Source organism: Lonchura striata, chromosome 18, assembly GCF_046129695.1.
Source record: "Lonchura striata isolate bLonStr1 chromosome 18, bLonStr1.mat, whole genome shotgun sequence".
Taxonomy (NCBI): domain Eukaryota; kingdom Metazoa; phylum Chordata; class Aves; order Passeriformes; family Estrildidae; genus Lonchura; species Lonchura striata.
The window spans coordinates 4,640,194-4,657,385 of NC_134620.1; the positions used below are offsets into that span (position 1 = coordinate 4,640,194).

At 39.2% G+C, this 17,192-nt stretch overlaps 1 protein-coding gene across 1 annotated transcript in view; it reads left to right on the forward strand.

Annotated features, from left to right (window-relative positions):
• The window catches only part of SPPL3 (signal peptide peptidase like 3), a 56,168-nt gene that overhangs the window by 16,702 nt on the left and 22,274 nt on the right, over nt 1-17,192 (forward strand). The window contains exon 2 of the mRNA XM_021549915.3: nt 16,638-16,715. Coding sequence (XP_021405590.1) covers nt 16,638-16,715 — 78 coding nt within the window. The remainder of the gene's footprint in view (nt 1-16,637; nt 16,716-17,192) is intronic.

Genomic DNA, 17,192 nt, shown 5'->3' on the forward strand with positions numbered 1-17,192 from the left:
GAGTTTATGTTCTAGTTCTGATGTGAGTGCTTTTTGCCTAAAGGGTGCTCTGGAATTATGACTGTTCCAAGGGTGAACTCGGTTATTTTTAGGGAAGTTAAACATCTGGATGTTCACTGCAGAACCTTTTCCAAGAAAGCATTTTGTTTCTGAGCAAGAAATATCAGCAGAAATATAGATGCAGCACAACAGAGTGTAATCTGTGCCCTTCCAGGGCACTCGGGTGTTTTCAGAGCAGTCTGTTTCTTAAAGTGCCTCTGGGATTACAGAAGGATATCAGGATTTAGCTCTGTAGTATTTTTTTAGGTGGCTTTGAGACTTTGGAATCCAGAGCAGGGATGAAACCAAGCAAAGGTGCCAAATTAGGAGTGGTTATGGGGGACATAAGGATTATATTTGAAATGTTTCTAAGACTCCAGGTGTTTGCATTCTGGCTGAAAAAAAAAAAGGTTTGAGATCAGTTGATTGGAGAAAATTGTTCTCTGTCAGTGTTAAGCAGTTTTCTGAAATTTAAAAAGTGGTACAGGTACGATATAGGATTTGGAGTAGAAAATTTAAGTTGTATGTAATGGTTTTAAGTCTTTCTCATATATGTTGTATGTGTATGGGAAAAAACCCTCGAGGTAAATTGTGAAACTTAAATGAATTAAAACTGAAATGACTTCAAAAAGAGGCTGGCGTCTCTTTTGTATGAGCTGTCTTACACCTTTGATTATGCATAATACTGCTTTTAAAATGAATCCTGCCTGCCTAGTTTGGACCTTGAATGGCTAGGTCAAAAGTCTTATGAAAATAGCTAATGTGTTATGAAAATATTGATTGCTGAAACACTGCACTTCCAGCTCAGGGTTTTTTTTCTCCTGTAGCAGTTTCCCAGTGCTCATTAGAGAACTGTGAACTTAGAGAACTTTTTATTTTCCTTAGAGAACTTTTATTTTCTCGGTACATTGTGAGTGTCCTTAGCTCTATACTCTTTCTTTCCTTCAGCAGGAAAACGTCAGATTTCCAAATTTTAGTTGCTATTCGAATATTGTTTTCTAATATTGTTGATAAAACGGTAAATCTGCTTCTAGTGGGAGGCAATTTTTAAAACTCATTGATACATAGGTGCTTTAAGTACCTCTTGAGGATATCAGGACTCCTGTGTGTACATGCTGAAAGGTTTCTGTCTCTCCAGCTGTGTATTTGCTGGTGTGATAAGAGATTGTTCCTCCCCACAAATACAGTTTGATTTCACTTGTTTGATAGTGGGAGACTGTTGCCAAGTTGAAAAGACTGCTTTGTTTATTTGAAGTATTTAAATCCGGTCACTCACTTTGATTTGTATTTTGTTACTTGCTACGTACATTACATGAAAATGTGAATTGAAACAGATGGTGAAGGATCAGAATTTAACATGTAACATTTCCAGCATGTAAAATTTCCTGGAAAGCTGAGTCTTCTGTATGGCATCAGCAGCCTGTGTTCAAAACCACATTCTGTTTGTTTTATAGTAGCTCCTGGATGCCAGGCATATATTAAGTTGTTCTGAGCCTGCTGCTGCATGGACATCCCCATTGAGCTCAGCAGTTCTGTGTTTTTCCTAAAATAATTGAGCTGTTAATTCCCTATTCCTTGGGGAAATTATTTTAAGTTAATGTCAAAATTGGAGATCATTGTTCCTGTGGGTTCAGAATTCATACTAAAGTGTCTGTTCACTCTTTTCAAAGCAATCCTATTAAAGATGGAAAGAATAGAAGTTAACCTGGCTTGCATTTATTTGTTTTCCTTTCTATCCCTGTGGTTGGAAGTGTCATGATTTTTAGTAACTACTGAAAAATCTGATGTGGCTGCTCCTGTCAGGGCTGGACTGGCATTTTGTCTGGGTTCAGTTTATGGTGGTAAAGATGTAATCTGACTCTGCTGTGACATTTAATGAATATTGAAGGAAAAAAAATCTTTTTAGAAGTGGATCTCTGCTCTGTTGCAGTTGTTGTGTTGCAGTTTCTCTAAGCCTAAAATACCCATTAAAGGAGTACAGCATGAATTAATGAAGTGAGATGTGTATTTAGAATGACTGGTGCAAATTAGTGAAGCCAGAAAGAACTTACTTTCCTATGTAATGTTATCTCAATGCCTTTACCTAGAAATTTGCTTTTTAAAAGGCAAACATTTTGTCTAGTAAAAATAGTATTTTGGTTTTGTTTGGGATTTCTAGTAGTTTTCAAGCCTGGCTATCACTGGGTTTGCAGGATATTACAGACTCACCGTGTATGTTGTCTGATGTTGGAGCTGGGGTGCACATTTCAGTTCTGTGTTTGTAGAAGGAGAATGCTACATAATGAAATGACAATATCTCTCTGATAAAACTAGTTCAGTTTTCAAGTGGGTGTAATTTGATGCTGGTCAAACAGAGATTTCATTTGGTCCTCTACATGAAGTCTCCTATACTTCAGTTTGTCCAAAAGGTTTATGTGGCACAATATTGAACACATGACAGCTGCTGTTAAGAAAATTTGCTGTGAATAAGCATTTCAGCATTTGGAGGCCCAGCTCAGCATGTGAGATGCCTCTAATAATCTCTGAACATTATCATTTAATTAAACCTCTACTGTTTAGAATAAGTGAGTACAAAAGAGCAGTAGGACATGTTCTCCTTCTTTTTCTTGTTTCTCAAGACTGAAAAGAGCATACTGGGTAATACATTTGGAACTGGTCCACTTGCTCTTTGTGTTCTTTGGGTTTTGGTGTCCCCTCCCCGAAAAAAAGCACAGTGGGTGAAACTTTGAAGAAGAACTGCTACTTTTTGTGTTGTCACTAGTGTTCCTGTGACTATGGAGATATTAACTGGAAAAAGAATTTGGATTTGAGGGGGAAATTGGATCAGTTTACAGTTTGGTGTTGGGAAAGAGTGTAGGTTCTCCTGTTGTGAGTAAGACAATTTTAGGTCATTTTAATCTCAGAGTTCTTCCACTTTGTGTTTCCTTTTGCCTGTGAGACAGCTTCTCCCCTTACTGTGTATTTTTTTAGACTAAATAAACTCAGTTCCTGTCTCTCCTAGTCATCTTAGAAACTCATCCTGCACTCATCCCAGTGACAGGCTAATAATTCTGCTCACACTGAAACTAAATTCATATCTGAGCCTGCCTTCCCCCTCAGCAGTCCTCTCTCCCTTCTCTGCTGGATGAATTGTGTGCTCTTACACCGCATGACTCAAAAAAAAAAAGAAAATTGAGATAACACCTCCAGAAAAAAAAAAGTGTCTGTCCAAAATACTGGCATTAGTAGGTTTGCTAGTGTGGGGAAATCATAATGCTCATAATGTAAAACCATAATTGACTTCTGTAGTACATCACATGCAGTTTTAACAAGGTAATTGCATTAGAGTCTGTTTATGTGCATTTAGTGCCATGCTAACAATTGAAGCTGAAGTTCTGTTTCCTGCTTCATGATACCCTGAGTCACCCAGCCTTTGGCACAGATATGTGCATTGCTTGGCTGTATTTGTGTGTAATCTCATCTTGGTGCTTTATGCTCAGAAATTTTCCTCTTCTAATAAACACACATTTGCTTGTTTGGGTTGTCCTTCTATGGTAAGTAAAATAGTAATTTCTTCCCATTGATTAAGAGACTTTGTAAGTGTGCCTGTGCTTGAAGGGGTGAGTTGCATCAGAACAGGAGGAAATTCCCAGTTTTAAACATAATTTCCCTCTTTGTACCGCCTCAGTTGTAACTGAACTAGACATGGGAATTGTGGTGTGTTCAAACACGCCTTTGTACATTCTCTCTGGGTGGGATCCATTCAGTAGTGAAAAGCTGCTCTTTGGTAATATATTGGTAGTGTAGGTCCTAATTTATTTTATGTTTAAAGGAGTTTAGTATTTGTAAAAAAGTTGCCTTGCATTTGCTATTCAAAATGCAAATTGTGTTGCTTTTTTATTTTAGAATTATATTTCTGGTTTTGTGAATAGCAGTGCATTATTTTTAAAAAATGAAGTACTGGAACTATGAAATATTATCATTACAATATTACAAGTGTGAGATTTTGCTTCAAGCTTTTTGTTCTAGCTCAGTGGAAGGTTTGGTTTTTTGCTTTTGTTGTAGTTTTGTTGGTTTTTCTTTTTAACTCCTTGGCTTTCCACTTAAATAGCAAAGTAGCAGGCATGTTTCAGTTAGTGCTTCTGCTTCAAGGAAGAAAGGAAACATACCTTACATAGTCTGGATTCATTGTTGGCAGTTCCTTCACCCACTTGAAGCTCATTTTTGCCCCACCAGCACTTTTTTCTTGTATTATCAGGAATAATGGTAATACTTTCTGCTTTCTACTTTTTGTGCCTTTTGATCATGTTTGTATGTTTGGAAAATAGACCGGTTCAACTGAGTTTGACTTCTGTGCCTGTCTGCCAAAGTAACCTGACACTCTTGCAGAGCTTTGGGTCTATTACAGGCCCAAGTAGCTTCTTGGAGTTCTTGACATGAGCAAGTGTAGAGCTGAAGTCTTCCAATCCCTCTTTTCTAAATTTAGAAAAAGTTAGTCTGAGTGTCATGGTTCAAAAATACTCAAAAGTAAGGCTGTGTCCAATTTTATGAGTTTGTTTGATATTCTCTGACTATTTGAGAGAGGTTGGATTTGGTTCTCTTTGTTTATTTTTCCTTAAGTGAAAACATAATTTATTGTGCATGTAGACAATGTTACAGAACACACTATCAGAAGTGGTACATTAATTGTTTGGCAATAACTTGCAAAATAAATATCAATCTCTTAACTGTGAGGCAGATAGGAGATATTTGCTCAGCACTGTCTTCCAGGTCCAGATGGAGCAGCAGGGAGGACTGGGACAAATATTTAACTCCAAATTACAGAAACTCCCATGTTTTATCAGCTTACGGCACAGGGTCTTCTGAGATCTGTTGGCTGAACGTGGAACTTGTGGTGTGGCAGCTGGGTTGGCAGTGTTGAGTCATGAGAGAAATTGCTTGTCAGCATTGGCACTGCGGTGCCAGCGGCGTCTGCAGGAGCAGCACCCCCTGAGCCCGGGGGCAAGAGCTGTGCCCGAGCTGGGGCTGGCAGCAGCAGCTGCTGGGTCACCAGCATCTCCTGTGGCACCTGGATGGGGCTTCAGGGCCTGGGGGATTCTGTGGGAGAGGCTGAGACTCCTTCTGCAAGGGAAATGTGTTTTCCTGTAAGCTGGGAGTAGGGAGCATCCTCCTGTTTTATATGATTATAGTCATTCTAATGAACTATTCTGTTAAGTGCAAAAAGACTTAGGGAGATCAAAACATAGATGGGAGTCTAGGGTGAGGATTCTGGGGAGGTTTTTATTTTTTTCTTGTAATTAGAGTAAGTGCCATAAAATGAAACCCAGCACTGACCAGCCTTCTGTGTAATGCGGAGCTGGACCACCAAGTGATTGAAAACTCCAGGTTGCATATATATGACTGGGCTATAAATTGATACCTTTATATCCCAAAGAGGTCTTAGCCATCAGAATTGCAGAAAATTTTCCTGTGCCAAGGATAACCACTGACGTTTCCAAATGGCCCTTTATGAAACACGATGTTATTTGGATCATGATGAGGCTGTCTAACGTAAAACTGTAGACAGCTTGTACAGTGGTACTTTGTAGACTTTAATTACCGTAACCACACCCTTGATTTGCCTTTTTTCCTGATGTAAAAAGGGCTATTTTTTGAACATTCATACAGTTCAAAGTGGTAATTTAGATAGAAGAGCTGTTTCAGCAATTCTTTGGGGTAGGCTAAATATTGGACTGACCTTTGCAGAGTTCACTGGTCTGCTGGAATCTGAAAATTTACATGAAGAAATATACTTGTGGCTCTGGCAGGAGAAGATTGTGTGTAACAGATCTTGGTTTGACCTCCTCTCTTCTCCCTCCTTCCAGTCCTCCTCTTGATTATTTCTAGAAGATGGAAACAGTTTTCTCGATGAGGAAAGTCTCCCTGTGTGGTCAGTTCTTTCTTGCAGCTAAGCTGCAACTCTCTTGCTTTGTCAGATGTCTCATATATATCCTTATGTGCATTGTCATAGTTATATATTTACATTTTGTTTTCATATTTGCTGATTTTAATTCTTCCACAAAAACATTGTATTCATACTTCTCTTTGGCAATTTTTATGGTACTACCACGAAATTTGAATCTATCCTCTGCAGTAAATTGAAGTCTTTTGTAAAGTGATAAACTATGAAGACTGTTAAAGACAGTAGGAGGAGATGAGGAGTGGTGTTTTGGCTGGACTTTTCCTTGTTAGCCACAAACTGAACCAATTTTTCTCCTCCAAGAGAAACTGTATTTTAGGAGGATGCCAGTGAGCCAAGAGACTTGCTTCAGCTGGGAAAAGACAGAAGTGGAGTGAACAGAGAAAAATAAGGGGGTTTGTGGTGGTGCCCCCTGTCCTCGAAGAAGGAAAAGAGAAGATCTCTGTTCTTGGACCCTCGGCCCCAGGGGAAAATGGGGGGACTGTGATCCCAAAAAATGAAAAAACTGAACTGTTGTTTTTCTCTCCCTCTTGGCAGGGCATCCTTGAAAGGAAAAATCCTAAAAGCAGTCTGTCCATCCATGCATTGGTGGTGAGAGCACTGTGCATGGAAAGGAGAAGGGTCACCATGGCAAACTTTTTCTCTGGGCAGTGCCATGTGTGACATGGAAGCACAGGATGTGGAGCTGTGTTTTTGGGGGGTCTGTGGCACAGGAGAGACTCTGTCTCCCTCGATGGACTGAGTATTGATTGTTTGGGGGGTGGAAACCTGATTGGGGTCCAGATTGTGTCTCACTGTGGTTTGTTGGAGTTAGGTGGTGGGAGGAAGAATGCTTTACAAGGTTTTCATTTTGATCTTTATAGTTTTTTTTCTTTTATAGTAGTAGCTTAATAAAGTTTTTTTTTCTGTTATTAAGCTTAAGCCTGCTTTACTCTGTTCTCAATTGCATTTCACAGCATTCAATTAAGAAATTGCATTTTCATGAGGTCACTGGCATTGTGCCAGTCTCAAACCATGACACACAAAAACGTTGTATTCATACTTCTGTTTGGCAATTTTTATGGTACTACCACAAAATTTCAATCTACCCTCTGCAGTAAAGTCTTTTGTAAAGTGATAAACTATGAAGACTGTTAAAGACAATACAGTTTCTTTAATTAGTTCAGCAAATGGGTTTTATTTTTTTTTCTCCTCCTCAAGCATCTTTTAAACAAGCTGATAGTTTGGCCCTTGCAAATGCAGTATGGTTGCTTCTTGCCCCTCACTGAATACCCCACTTGTTGTTGGTGCTGGGGCTTGTTAGTGAATGGCCAGTGCCTCGAGGTGTTGTACTGTGGTGGAGCTGTGCTGCTGGAGCAAAGCTGTCTGCAGTTCACTAGTGAAAACCAAATCTGAAAGGACTGAAACAGCACACAATATTATAAAATGTTATCATATATTGCAACAGCTACAGCACTTATGGTGTGTTTTGAAAATTAATTTAATTAAAGCAGTGCTTACTTCTGCATGGAAGGTTGGTTACAGGAAGATAGGAAGGTTAGTTTTATTTAATTTACTTTAGCTCCAACAAAGCTTGCATTACAGGTGTGTGTATTACAATGTGCTTAGTGAGATCTAACTGTAAGTTGTTCCCAAAAGGTTTTTAGTCCCCCCTTATTCGTGGCCACATCTTGGCTCTTTTTCTCTTTGTGTCACACCTGCTGATTGTGCAGCTACCTGCCTGAATGAAAACTTGCTTCACAAAAACGGGGCTGTGATGATTTTTTTCTACCTCTTTCTTTTTCTCCTGCCCATGAATAAGTTTTAGTATCAAAACACAAGCTAATTGTAGTGGCAAGTATTTGAAAAAGCAGGTTTTGTTTGCAAAACTATTAATGAAGTCAGAGGTGAGCAAAATGAAGTTGATAAAATTTGCAGTGGAGCCTTTTAGACTTTTCTTGCCTGAGCTTTCAATTTTCAAACCAATGTAGGCAAATCCTATCATAAGCTGAAGTCCTTCAGATTTAATTGTCAAGAAGGAATAAAAGTAACAAGAGTTTTAGGAAACAGAACCCGAGCTGTGCCTTGGCTCAGCAGTTTGCTGGGGCTGGTCTGCAGCAGGATGCCAGTGTTGTAGAAGTTGCCTGATCTGCTACAGCTCAATTAAAACACAATTAAAATATAAAATCAAGTAAAACATTTGCTACTAACAAGCTCTGTATCTTGATATCAAATGTGTTTTTCCACATATTCTTGTTGAATTTAACTCACTGAAATTATACTCATTCAGTGGGAGTTCCCCTATTGTAGACATCATTGTATAGATGTACTTTTCACAGTTTCAAAATCCTGGTGATACAATTTCAAAATCTTGCTACTGGAGAGGATTCCTTGGCTGGTGGTCACATATATTTGGCAGCAAAAGCATGCTCTGCTTTTCATGACTGCTTGTTTTTTCTGTCTTTGAGAAAGACAGGAGGGAAGGTTCCCAGATCTTTTTTCATTTGTCAAGTTTAGAGCAAAACTCTCAACCAACCAACCAACCAACTCTCCTCAATAACATAAGGAAAGTCAAAAAAGTATTTTGTGTGTGTGTTTAGGTAAGAGATAAAAATTACGTATCCAAGCTCCCATTCCAGTGTGGAAAAAAAAGGCAGTGTTTTCTGTGACAACAATGTCAAAGGCAATCCATATGATTCCTGGATATTTATTTTAGTTCAGGCTACTTCATACTCAGATATGCGTGTCCAGTACAACTTATTTGAAGCTGTACTGGTTATTTTTTCTCTATTAACCACTGATTGCAAATTTTGCTCCCAAATATCCTGTTGACTGTGGTTCCACCAAAGCTCAGGGGACATCAGGAGCTGAAAATATTTTTGAGGTACGTAAGCACTATCCTGTGTTGATTTGGTATAATGCTCTTTTGAATGACTGAAATATTGTTATGCTTCCATGTAGGGACTGGAAGTTGTGCTCCCATTCCTGCAAGGAAACAAGTGCTCCAAGCTTTTGTGAAATCTGGAAATCTTCCAGTGGCTGTAATTCCTAAAAACTGTGAAACATATTATTCTTTGTTCTGTTGGCAAACATTGGGGTGAACCAAAGGAGTAGCTTGGAGAATGTTTTTAACAGAAAATACATTTTTTTCAAGACTGTGTCTCCTGATGCCTTACTGGATTCTTCAATTTCCTCTCAAAGTGAGCTCAGAGGAGTGTTTGCTTTTAGCAATTTAGTTGGGAGCTTGGAATTTGGTTTTGCAGAGATAATTTAGGGAAACAGCTTTCTGGAAAGGATAGAAGAGGTGCTTGGGATTTAAAATTGTATGGGTAGGAAAAAATATATGTATGGTAGTTAGTAGTGTGAAAATGTTGTTCTGGGACCTCTGCCTGGTAAACAGCAGAATTTCTCTAGTTACATTTTGAAATGCCTGCCTGAGCCGTAACAGACTCTGTGTAGGAAAGTCTGGTTTTACTGGGACATTTTATATTACTCTTTTCTCTTTGTTTTGTTTTGTTTCACTTTAGACTTGTTTTATTTTCTGACATAACCCATGTTTCCATGAATTACTCATACTTAGCATGACAGTGAGATCTGCACATGACAATGAGATGAAATTGTAAACTCACTTTGGAAAACAACTATTTCTTTAACAGAGGCAAAGCCATAGCAATTTGCTTGCTTTTCCTATGAATCACACTAAAGAATAGAATAGTGTTGAGATATGTTTACAGCTGTGGATGCCATGACTTCACACTTAAAATTATACCTTTAACTGTTACACTCAGATTTAACTTTGGTTTGGCAGCGAGCCTAATGGAGGCTCTTAAATATGTATATATCTTACACACGTAAGGCAGCTGAAAGAGGCTTTTTAGTCACACCCTTGACCTGGAATCCAGTAAAGGAAAAAAGTTGTATTGGTTTTACCTATGGAGTGAGTCCACCCCCCAGCCAAAATGAGTATTTGTGCAATTAGCTGTAATTGATCTTCATGTCCATGGCAGTGCTCTTCTTTCATGTGTCCTAGGACTGTGCTCCGGAGTCCTAGATTTTGATTTGTGCTCTTACTAAATAATTCTACAGTGGCAGCTCACAAATGCCAGGTACATGAGCATCAGAAATGAATTGCTTTTAGCAATAAATTGGCCTAATCACTGAGTTACCACACACTCTTTTTAAGGAATGAAATAGTAGAATGTTTTAAAAGCTTACAAAGTAGGTAGATTCAGAAAAATGTTTTCCTCATGAGTGGCACATTCCTGCATGATCCAAAATAGCCACAGTCATTGGGTCAGTGCAGCTGTGTGAGGGTGAATGTTGTTTTCTATGTGGAGTTAATAGCTCTAAAAACCTGGTATGGGGCAGAGGAAGTGCAGAAATACTCTTCAACTTGCTTCAAGTTTACAAACTGCTGCTTCTTGACTTTCTGTTTTTTCTGTTGCTAAGACAATCACTGATGGAATAAACAGACTAAAAGTGCTTTGAAATACATGAAACCCTTGGAAGGAGGGAAGTGGAAACTTTCTCCATCTTTGATTTTGACATTGAACACCAGATTTCCAGCAGAAGTTGATTGTTCTGATTTGGTTTAGTGGTTTTTTTGCGTTACATTGGGGATTTTTCTATTTCCCTTTGAAAGAGTTGCCCATTAGCTGAGATGGGATCCTCACACTGAATGTGTGCCCTCAGCAAGTTCTGAGAATGAATGATGAGTACAGAGCAGGGAGGGAGAGGCAGAGGGAAGTGCCCTGTCATCACTCTTCTGATGCTGGTACCACCCATGAGGAATTTTCTTCCCAAGAGAATTGGGGTGCATGTTTAGTTGGGCATGGATTATTGTCACTTACCTTGTGAGGAGACAGTGGACATTTGATTATAAGGGTGGTATTTGAAATGCAGGTGAAGAGTACCATATTGATTGGGCAAATAGTCATGGATTTAATGTGGGCTGAAGAATATTTGAAGTTTTGTGTGGTCACTTCTCAAGCAGCCACATCCTTCAGAAACTGAAATATGTGAGTGGAAATATCCATTCATGTATAGATCCACTTTACCCCAGACGTGGCCAGTATGAAAAGCTCTCCATGAGTTTTGAAAAGGAATTCTGTATAGGAGAAAAATTGTGGACTAAAACTGTAGTCTTTCTGACTTATATTACGTGTCAAGTAAGTCCCTTAGTTTCACCAGTTAGTTTTTTAAACAAAAGATGAGGTAAACACCTGTCATGACTGATTGTCTCTCCCCAGAGGAAGATCAGTGAATTATCTCCTTACATTCCCAGTGTGAATTTGTGATTCTGTGATATCACACACAGATTTGGGAAGATTTGGTCCCATTAAACACAGCAAAAGCTTTTCTATTTTAATCCATCTGTATTCAAGCCTATCTCTAGTATGCTCACCATCCTTTTATAGTCTTGTTTTCCTTAATCTTGTGAACTCTTGGATGTTTTGATCACTGATTTAAAAAAAGTGATGAAATGCAATCTCTCTTCATGTGAGCTGTAGTGAACTTAGTTCATCTGCTGCACTTTCTGAGTCATTGTGATTTATTTGTCGCTATGTTGTTTGCATTCTTGTATAGGTTCAGTAAGTATGCAGGGAAGGTTTGTCTTGCTGCTGTTACAGCAGCTTTTGTATGAGAATTATTCATTTCCAAGGCCTTTACTGTGCATTGCTATGGAAACTTCAGGGCACAGGCCTCTCATTACCCCCTTGGCAGAATTCTTCACAATAATTTCTCTTGTACCTGGAAGTCAGGAGTGATATTTATTCATTGATGGGCTGAATTTTTATGATCATACATTTAGTAGACATCTTGTGCAAACAGGGGTTTTAATTGCAAATACATAAAACTTCCCTGATATTTTGAGCAATAATTTTAGGGTACTTAAGCTAATGCTGAAACTGAATAGTCTTTTCTCTTTGATTCTATGTCCAGAGATGAGCCAGATCAAGAGTCTGAATCACTTGAGAAACTTTCCTATTTGTTCTTCATTATTATTCAGGGAGGCTGGTTTCTCAGTCTGGGGTTGTGTTGTGGTTTTGCAGATGGTTATGCAGAGATGAGATGAAGAAGAACAGGTGATTGGAAAAGGTGAGAAGTTGCTTTTGTGATGGCTGTGTTGGCTTGTGGTCATTTCAGATTGCCCATGACAGGTAGGTTGTGTAGAGGGGAATTCTCTGCACTGACACCTGGAGACACCTTTGGTTCCTAGCTTGGGTCTTCATTGGACAAAGTGAGTTGCAGATTCTTACTGCTCAACACAGAGGGCAAAAAGAATCACCAGACTTTGCCTGAGGTTTCCTTCTGCAGGTTTGGAAGGACTGTTACCCAGAAACTGCTTGTCTTTTGGTGATAAGGAAGAGCTGGAACATGAAAACCAGTGCTTATGTTGGCTGAGTGATTTTGAGTGGAAATGCAAAAGAAAAAAAGCCCCCAAAAGTACATAATAAGAAAACAGGCAGATAGCAGAGACCTTGTAGGGCCCACAGAGACAGGTGAGCTTGGACCTGGAGGGACAGGGGCAAAGAGCTTGACCTGCAGCTGCTGATTGACAGCAAAGAGCTTCCAAGAGTCTTCAGTGTGGCACCACTACTGTTGTTGTGGCAGCTTTGATTAGTGGTTACCATCTTCCCTAGCTGGGAATGAAGTGGGTCTCTGTTCCCTTGGGAATACAGAAGTTATTCATTTTTTCCCAGAAGAGGGGAGAGTGCTGCTTGGAAGGCCAGCCCTGAGTGCTGTGGTGTGTTTTGCGTGGTTACTGCTTGGGAGTGGTGGTGTGTCCCGGCGGCTGGGCACCCCTGGAATTGTTCTCTAGGTGAAGTCTATGGAGCAGCCTGTGCCAGGCTGGACAGCTCTGCTGGGATTGTTGTCTGGACAATGCTCTCACTGTAAAGCTGTAGGGCGGACACACAGAATATGTTATGGAACAGTGCTTGCTGTGTCCCTGGCTTGGCATGCCTTAGCAGGCTCTGTGTTGTGAGCACTTGCCCATGAAGCTGCCAGGAATAGATGCCTAATGGCAGAGAATTTAGGAAAATTGGTCTCAGCCATGTAAAGATGCAGGTTCAGAGTGAGATTTCAGGTTATAGAGGAAGCAACTGGGGAGTCACCTCTCAGTAGCTGGCTGAGAAAACAGTCTCAAGGCACCAGAGTGCTTGGTTTTATTACGTACTAGGGTGTAATAATTAGTTACTTGTTACTTAAGTAACATTCTGATAGCTTTATTAATAGTAATTCTTAAACCAGCTTCCTTACATGGATGTTGAATTTCAGGTGTGGTAGTGCAAGAATCTTGAAAAATGTACTTGCTTGGGAAAACCCATGTTGTCTTTGTATTTTGAGCAGTGCTCTGCACATATACTAGTTTGGAAATAAGTTGGGAGTTGTTCTTGTAACATGACACACAGGTGAACTGCACTGAAGTCAGTCTTCAAAAGAGCCTTTAGCATGGCCTTATCCAGTATTAATTTTCAGACTGAGGAGGAAAAAATAATATTTTCTTTGTAGATTGTTATGTTGTAAGTACTGAGAATTGCATCTAAAATCAGTACTTAAGTCAAGGGATAACTGTGCACAAGCTTGTTACGGGCATTTTCTGTGCATAGGTTTTCATTACTTGTTCCAAGATTGAAGAGTTGTACAGAAATACCTTGTTAGAAGGAAGATGGTTTCATTTTTATATGTGCAGTGAGAGGCTGCTTAGATGTGACTGCAGCTTCTGAAAAGTGTCATTGGTGTGGGTTCTGGTTTTGGCTGATGCCATTTGAGAAGAACATGGCACTGATGCTGTTTGGCTGTGAGAACATGTGAACTCACATACTTGAAATATGCCCACAGGAGAATCCCATTATGTGCATGTGGAATCTGTTGGGTTTGTAGAAGGTTATTTAAATTTCAGTTAAAATTACAAATTGGTTTGCAAGACACTGTCATTCTGAATACTATTAAAAAATGGAAGTAACCTTACTTTGTTATTCTTTCATATGATAGTCATTTGCTTATTACCTCTAACCTAGATTAATGTGTTAGGGAGTATTTATGTGGGATCAAGGATTTTTAGTCTCTTAATGAACTGCCCATCCAGTCTGTAGTTAGGATCTTACGAAGCAGTTCTGGTTTCAGGTCTTGTGCAATACCTTAAATGATGTAGGGAAATGTAATGTTTAAAAGATGCAAGGTTTTATTACAATGAGATTCACTTTGGCATTATAAAATTATCCTTCAAGTTTGCTTGTGGGTTACTTGTGTTGGAAACTTTGCATGGAATCTGGAGATGCCTGAGCTGCTCTCTTGGTTCAGCCTGTCACACTCTGTGTGTTTTGCCTTGTTCTTTTTCCAGCTGCCTGAGGAAGAAGGAAAGTGTGACTGTATCTCCCTGGCCCTGTTTTTGGAATATCAGTGAATATGAATTTCCCCAGACCATTATCCTGGTAGCAGCTTGGAGCTTTTAGGTTGTCCTGTTCCAGGATCTCTCTGAGGGGTGGTGAGGAAACATCTCTAGTCTGTGATGAGTTTACTCTGTTGGCCATCACTTATGCAGGGTGGAAGGACTTTAATTCTCATTCCTGCCGTGCACAGAATCAGCAGGTTGCAGTCCTGAGCACCACTGCAGCCTGGCAGCAGGGCTGGGATGTGTTAGATCATTGTTTAACATGGGCTTGCATTTCTTCAGTTTCTTTCATCAAACCAGAGGGCTCTCAGTTTTAATACAAAACTTATGGAATGTGCATAGGGCTGATCCATGGTCCATGTATCATCTCTGTTTTATGAATCTTTCTAACATTTACAGCGTTGTTTTGACTAATGTTTAAAACTGTGACAAAATGGCATTTTAATTATCATAGCCTCCAGTGTTGTCACTGAGTGAAGAATTATGAAGAAAACATTGTTCATCTCAAAAGTATTTGCCGATTTGTGAAGATAAAATTTTATGAACATAAGTTAATAAAATTCATTGCATAACCCTGGCCATGTTTAATCCATTCTGAAATGGCATTAATTTTATTTTTCTCATAGATGTGGAGTTTCTGAGTATCTTTTAACAGATGAGTTCCACTATTTATTCTCAAACCCAAACAATACAAAGCTTTCCTTTCCCTTTGTGCAGGGCTGGATGAGGGAATGCTTCCCTCTGAAGTCAGAGTTAGAAACAGGACATAGACCAGTGGGATTGTCCTCAGGCTGTTTCCTTTGGTGCAAGTTTAGCTGTAACCATGGCATGAAAATAATGTGCTGTGAGCTATATTGTATATAACCTGAACGTTTATATGGGTACTGGTTGTAAGTGCTGAGTTATTATGTTGCATGTATTTGCAATTCACTATATTGATCTTCATGGATGCTTTTTAGGCCTCTGTTCCACAGCCTGGTAACTGCAGGTCATAAATACAAAGAAAATACAATATTTAAAACTTAAGATTGTCTTGACGTGTTGGCCAACATTATGAGAAAATAAGGTACCTATTTTTTACTTTTACTGTGGAGCTATGTGAAAGTTATTAATGGTAATTAACCAAAGCAGTTTCTAATTTCTTAAAAGCTTATTGCACAAGTATTTAATTCCATCTAGAAAAGGCAGTCTTTTTGTCAGTGATATTTAATATTGAGTATCTGTAGTAGAAGATTCACATTTGTGTTTATATAGTAAAAGAAAATATTCTAAATTGTGTATCTAGTGGTTTGGTAATTATCTCTGAATTGCTTTTGAATTGGGAATGGGATGAGTGTTTCTTTAACTGTCTCGTATCTTCAGTTTTTATTTGCTCAATGGTACTTAATTTGGAACAATAACGTAATTCAATTATCTTTGTTCCGTATCCATAGCCTTGCTGAAAATAGGATTTTTGGTTGATTTCAGAAGTATTCAGTTATGTCTTTTGTAGGATAAGACAAATGCGATTAACATTGTGTATTATTCTTGTTCTTTTCCATTACTTTAGCACAAGTTATGGAAAAGCTGTTGGGAGTTGCAGAGTGACTCCCTCTTGCCTGCTGTGCCCCTCCCAGCACAGTGGCCTCTGCTGCATTAATGTTCATATTTCCATGCTTTAAACACGGTGTGTTACATTAGGAAATCAGTCAGATAAAGCTGGGTTTAAGCTTCCTGCTGAAATGTCCATCAGTAATCCTGCACTGAGTGATCTGCAAGATGGAGTAGGGAAGTGATCGTGTGTAGTTTAATAAATGCGTGTTGCTGCTTGTTCTGAGGTTTGGGCTTTGGTTTTTGGGGGATTTCTTTTATTTGTTTGGGGTTTTTCCCCCCAGCTAAGTGAGCTTTAACTGCCATGCTGCCACTCTGAAGATGTAAGAAGTGTTATGGAAAACAGGTTACTGTTATTGACATGCAGGTTTTGCAGTAGCTGCATCTGAAGTAATTTTAATGAGTTTGAGGGAAAAAAAACTGAATCTGGTGAGTTCAGAATAAATTACCACAAGGCTTTTGAGTTGTCCTTCGGTGACTGTGCAGGTTTTTCATGCTGCAGCCTTGAATATAAAAAGTTAATTCACAAGCTGCAGGTTTTGTGTTTTACATGAGACAAGAACTTCAGAGGGAGCTGCCATGATTTGTCATCCGGTTCTGTATTCGTATTAAAATAAGAAAAAGAAATAGCAAATGGCACTGGAGAAATGGACACTCAAAATGACAAGCCTGCCTTCTTTTTTCCAATTCCAGGGCATATTCCCTTGTGGATTCCAGTCAAGTGTCTACCTTCCTGATTTCTATTCTCCTCATAGTCTATGGCAGTTTCAGGTAAGATTTTCTTTTTAAGGTTCTGCAGAGTTTTTATTTTTCAAGTAAAAATATTGCAAGTGACTGAATACAGTTTATGCCTTTTTGTGTCATTGTATCTTTGTAAGACATAGCCAACATAAAAAAAATTTATTTGCTTCAGAGGAGGAAATGGAAAAGAAGAAATAACAGCAAGCTGGGGTTTCTGAAAGATGTAATTGTTTGTCATGGTAAAAGCACATATAAGATAGCTTAAAAGCCAGTCCTTGAGGACAGCTCTGTAAAATCATATTTTAGAGAGTAGAAAAGGATTGTTGGGACAGGTAGAAGGTAATGTTCTCGATAGCAGAGTTTCCTGTACATTAGCCAGTGGTGGTCCATTGTAAATGCTCTCCTGTGATTCCCAACCTGTCCTGTAGATCAGCGATCCCCGGTCCCAGTGCCGTGTGCTGGAGTGTCACAGCCTCATGGAGAAGTGGGAAGCACTGTCAGCATCTG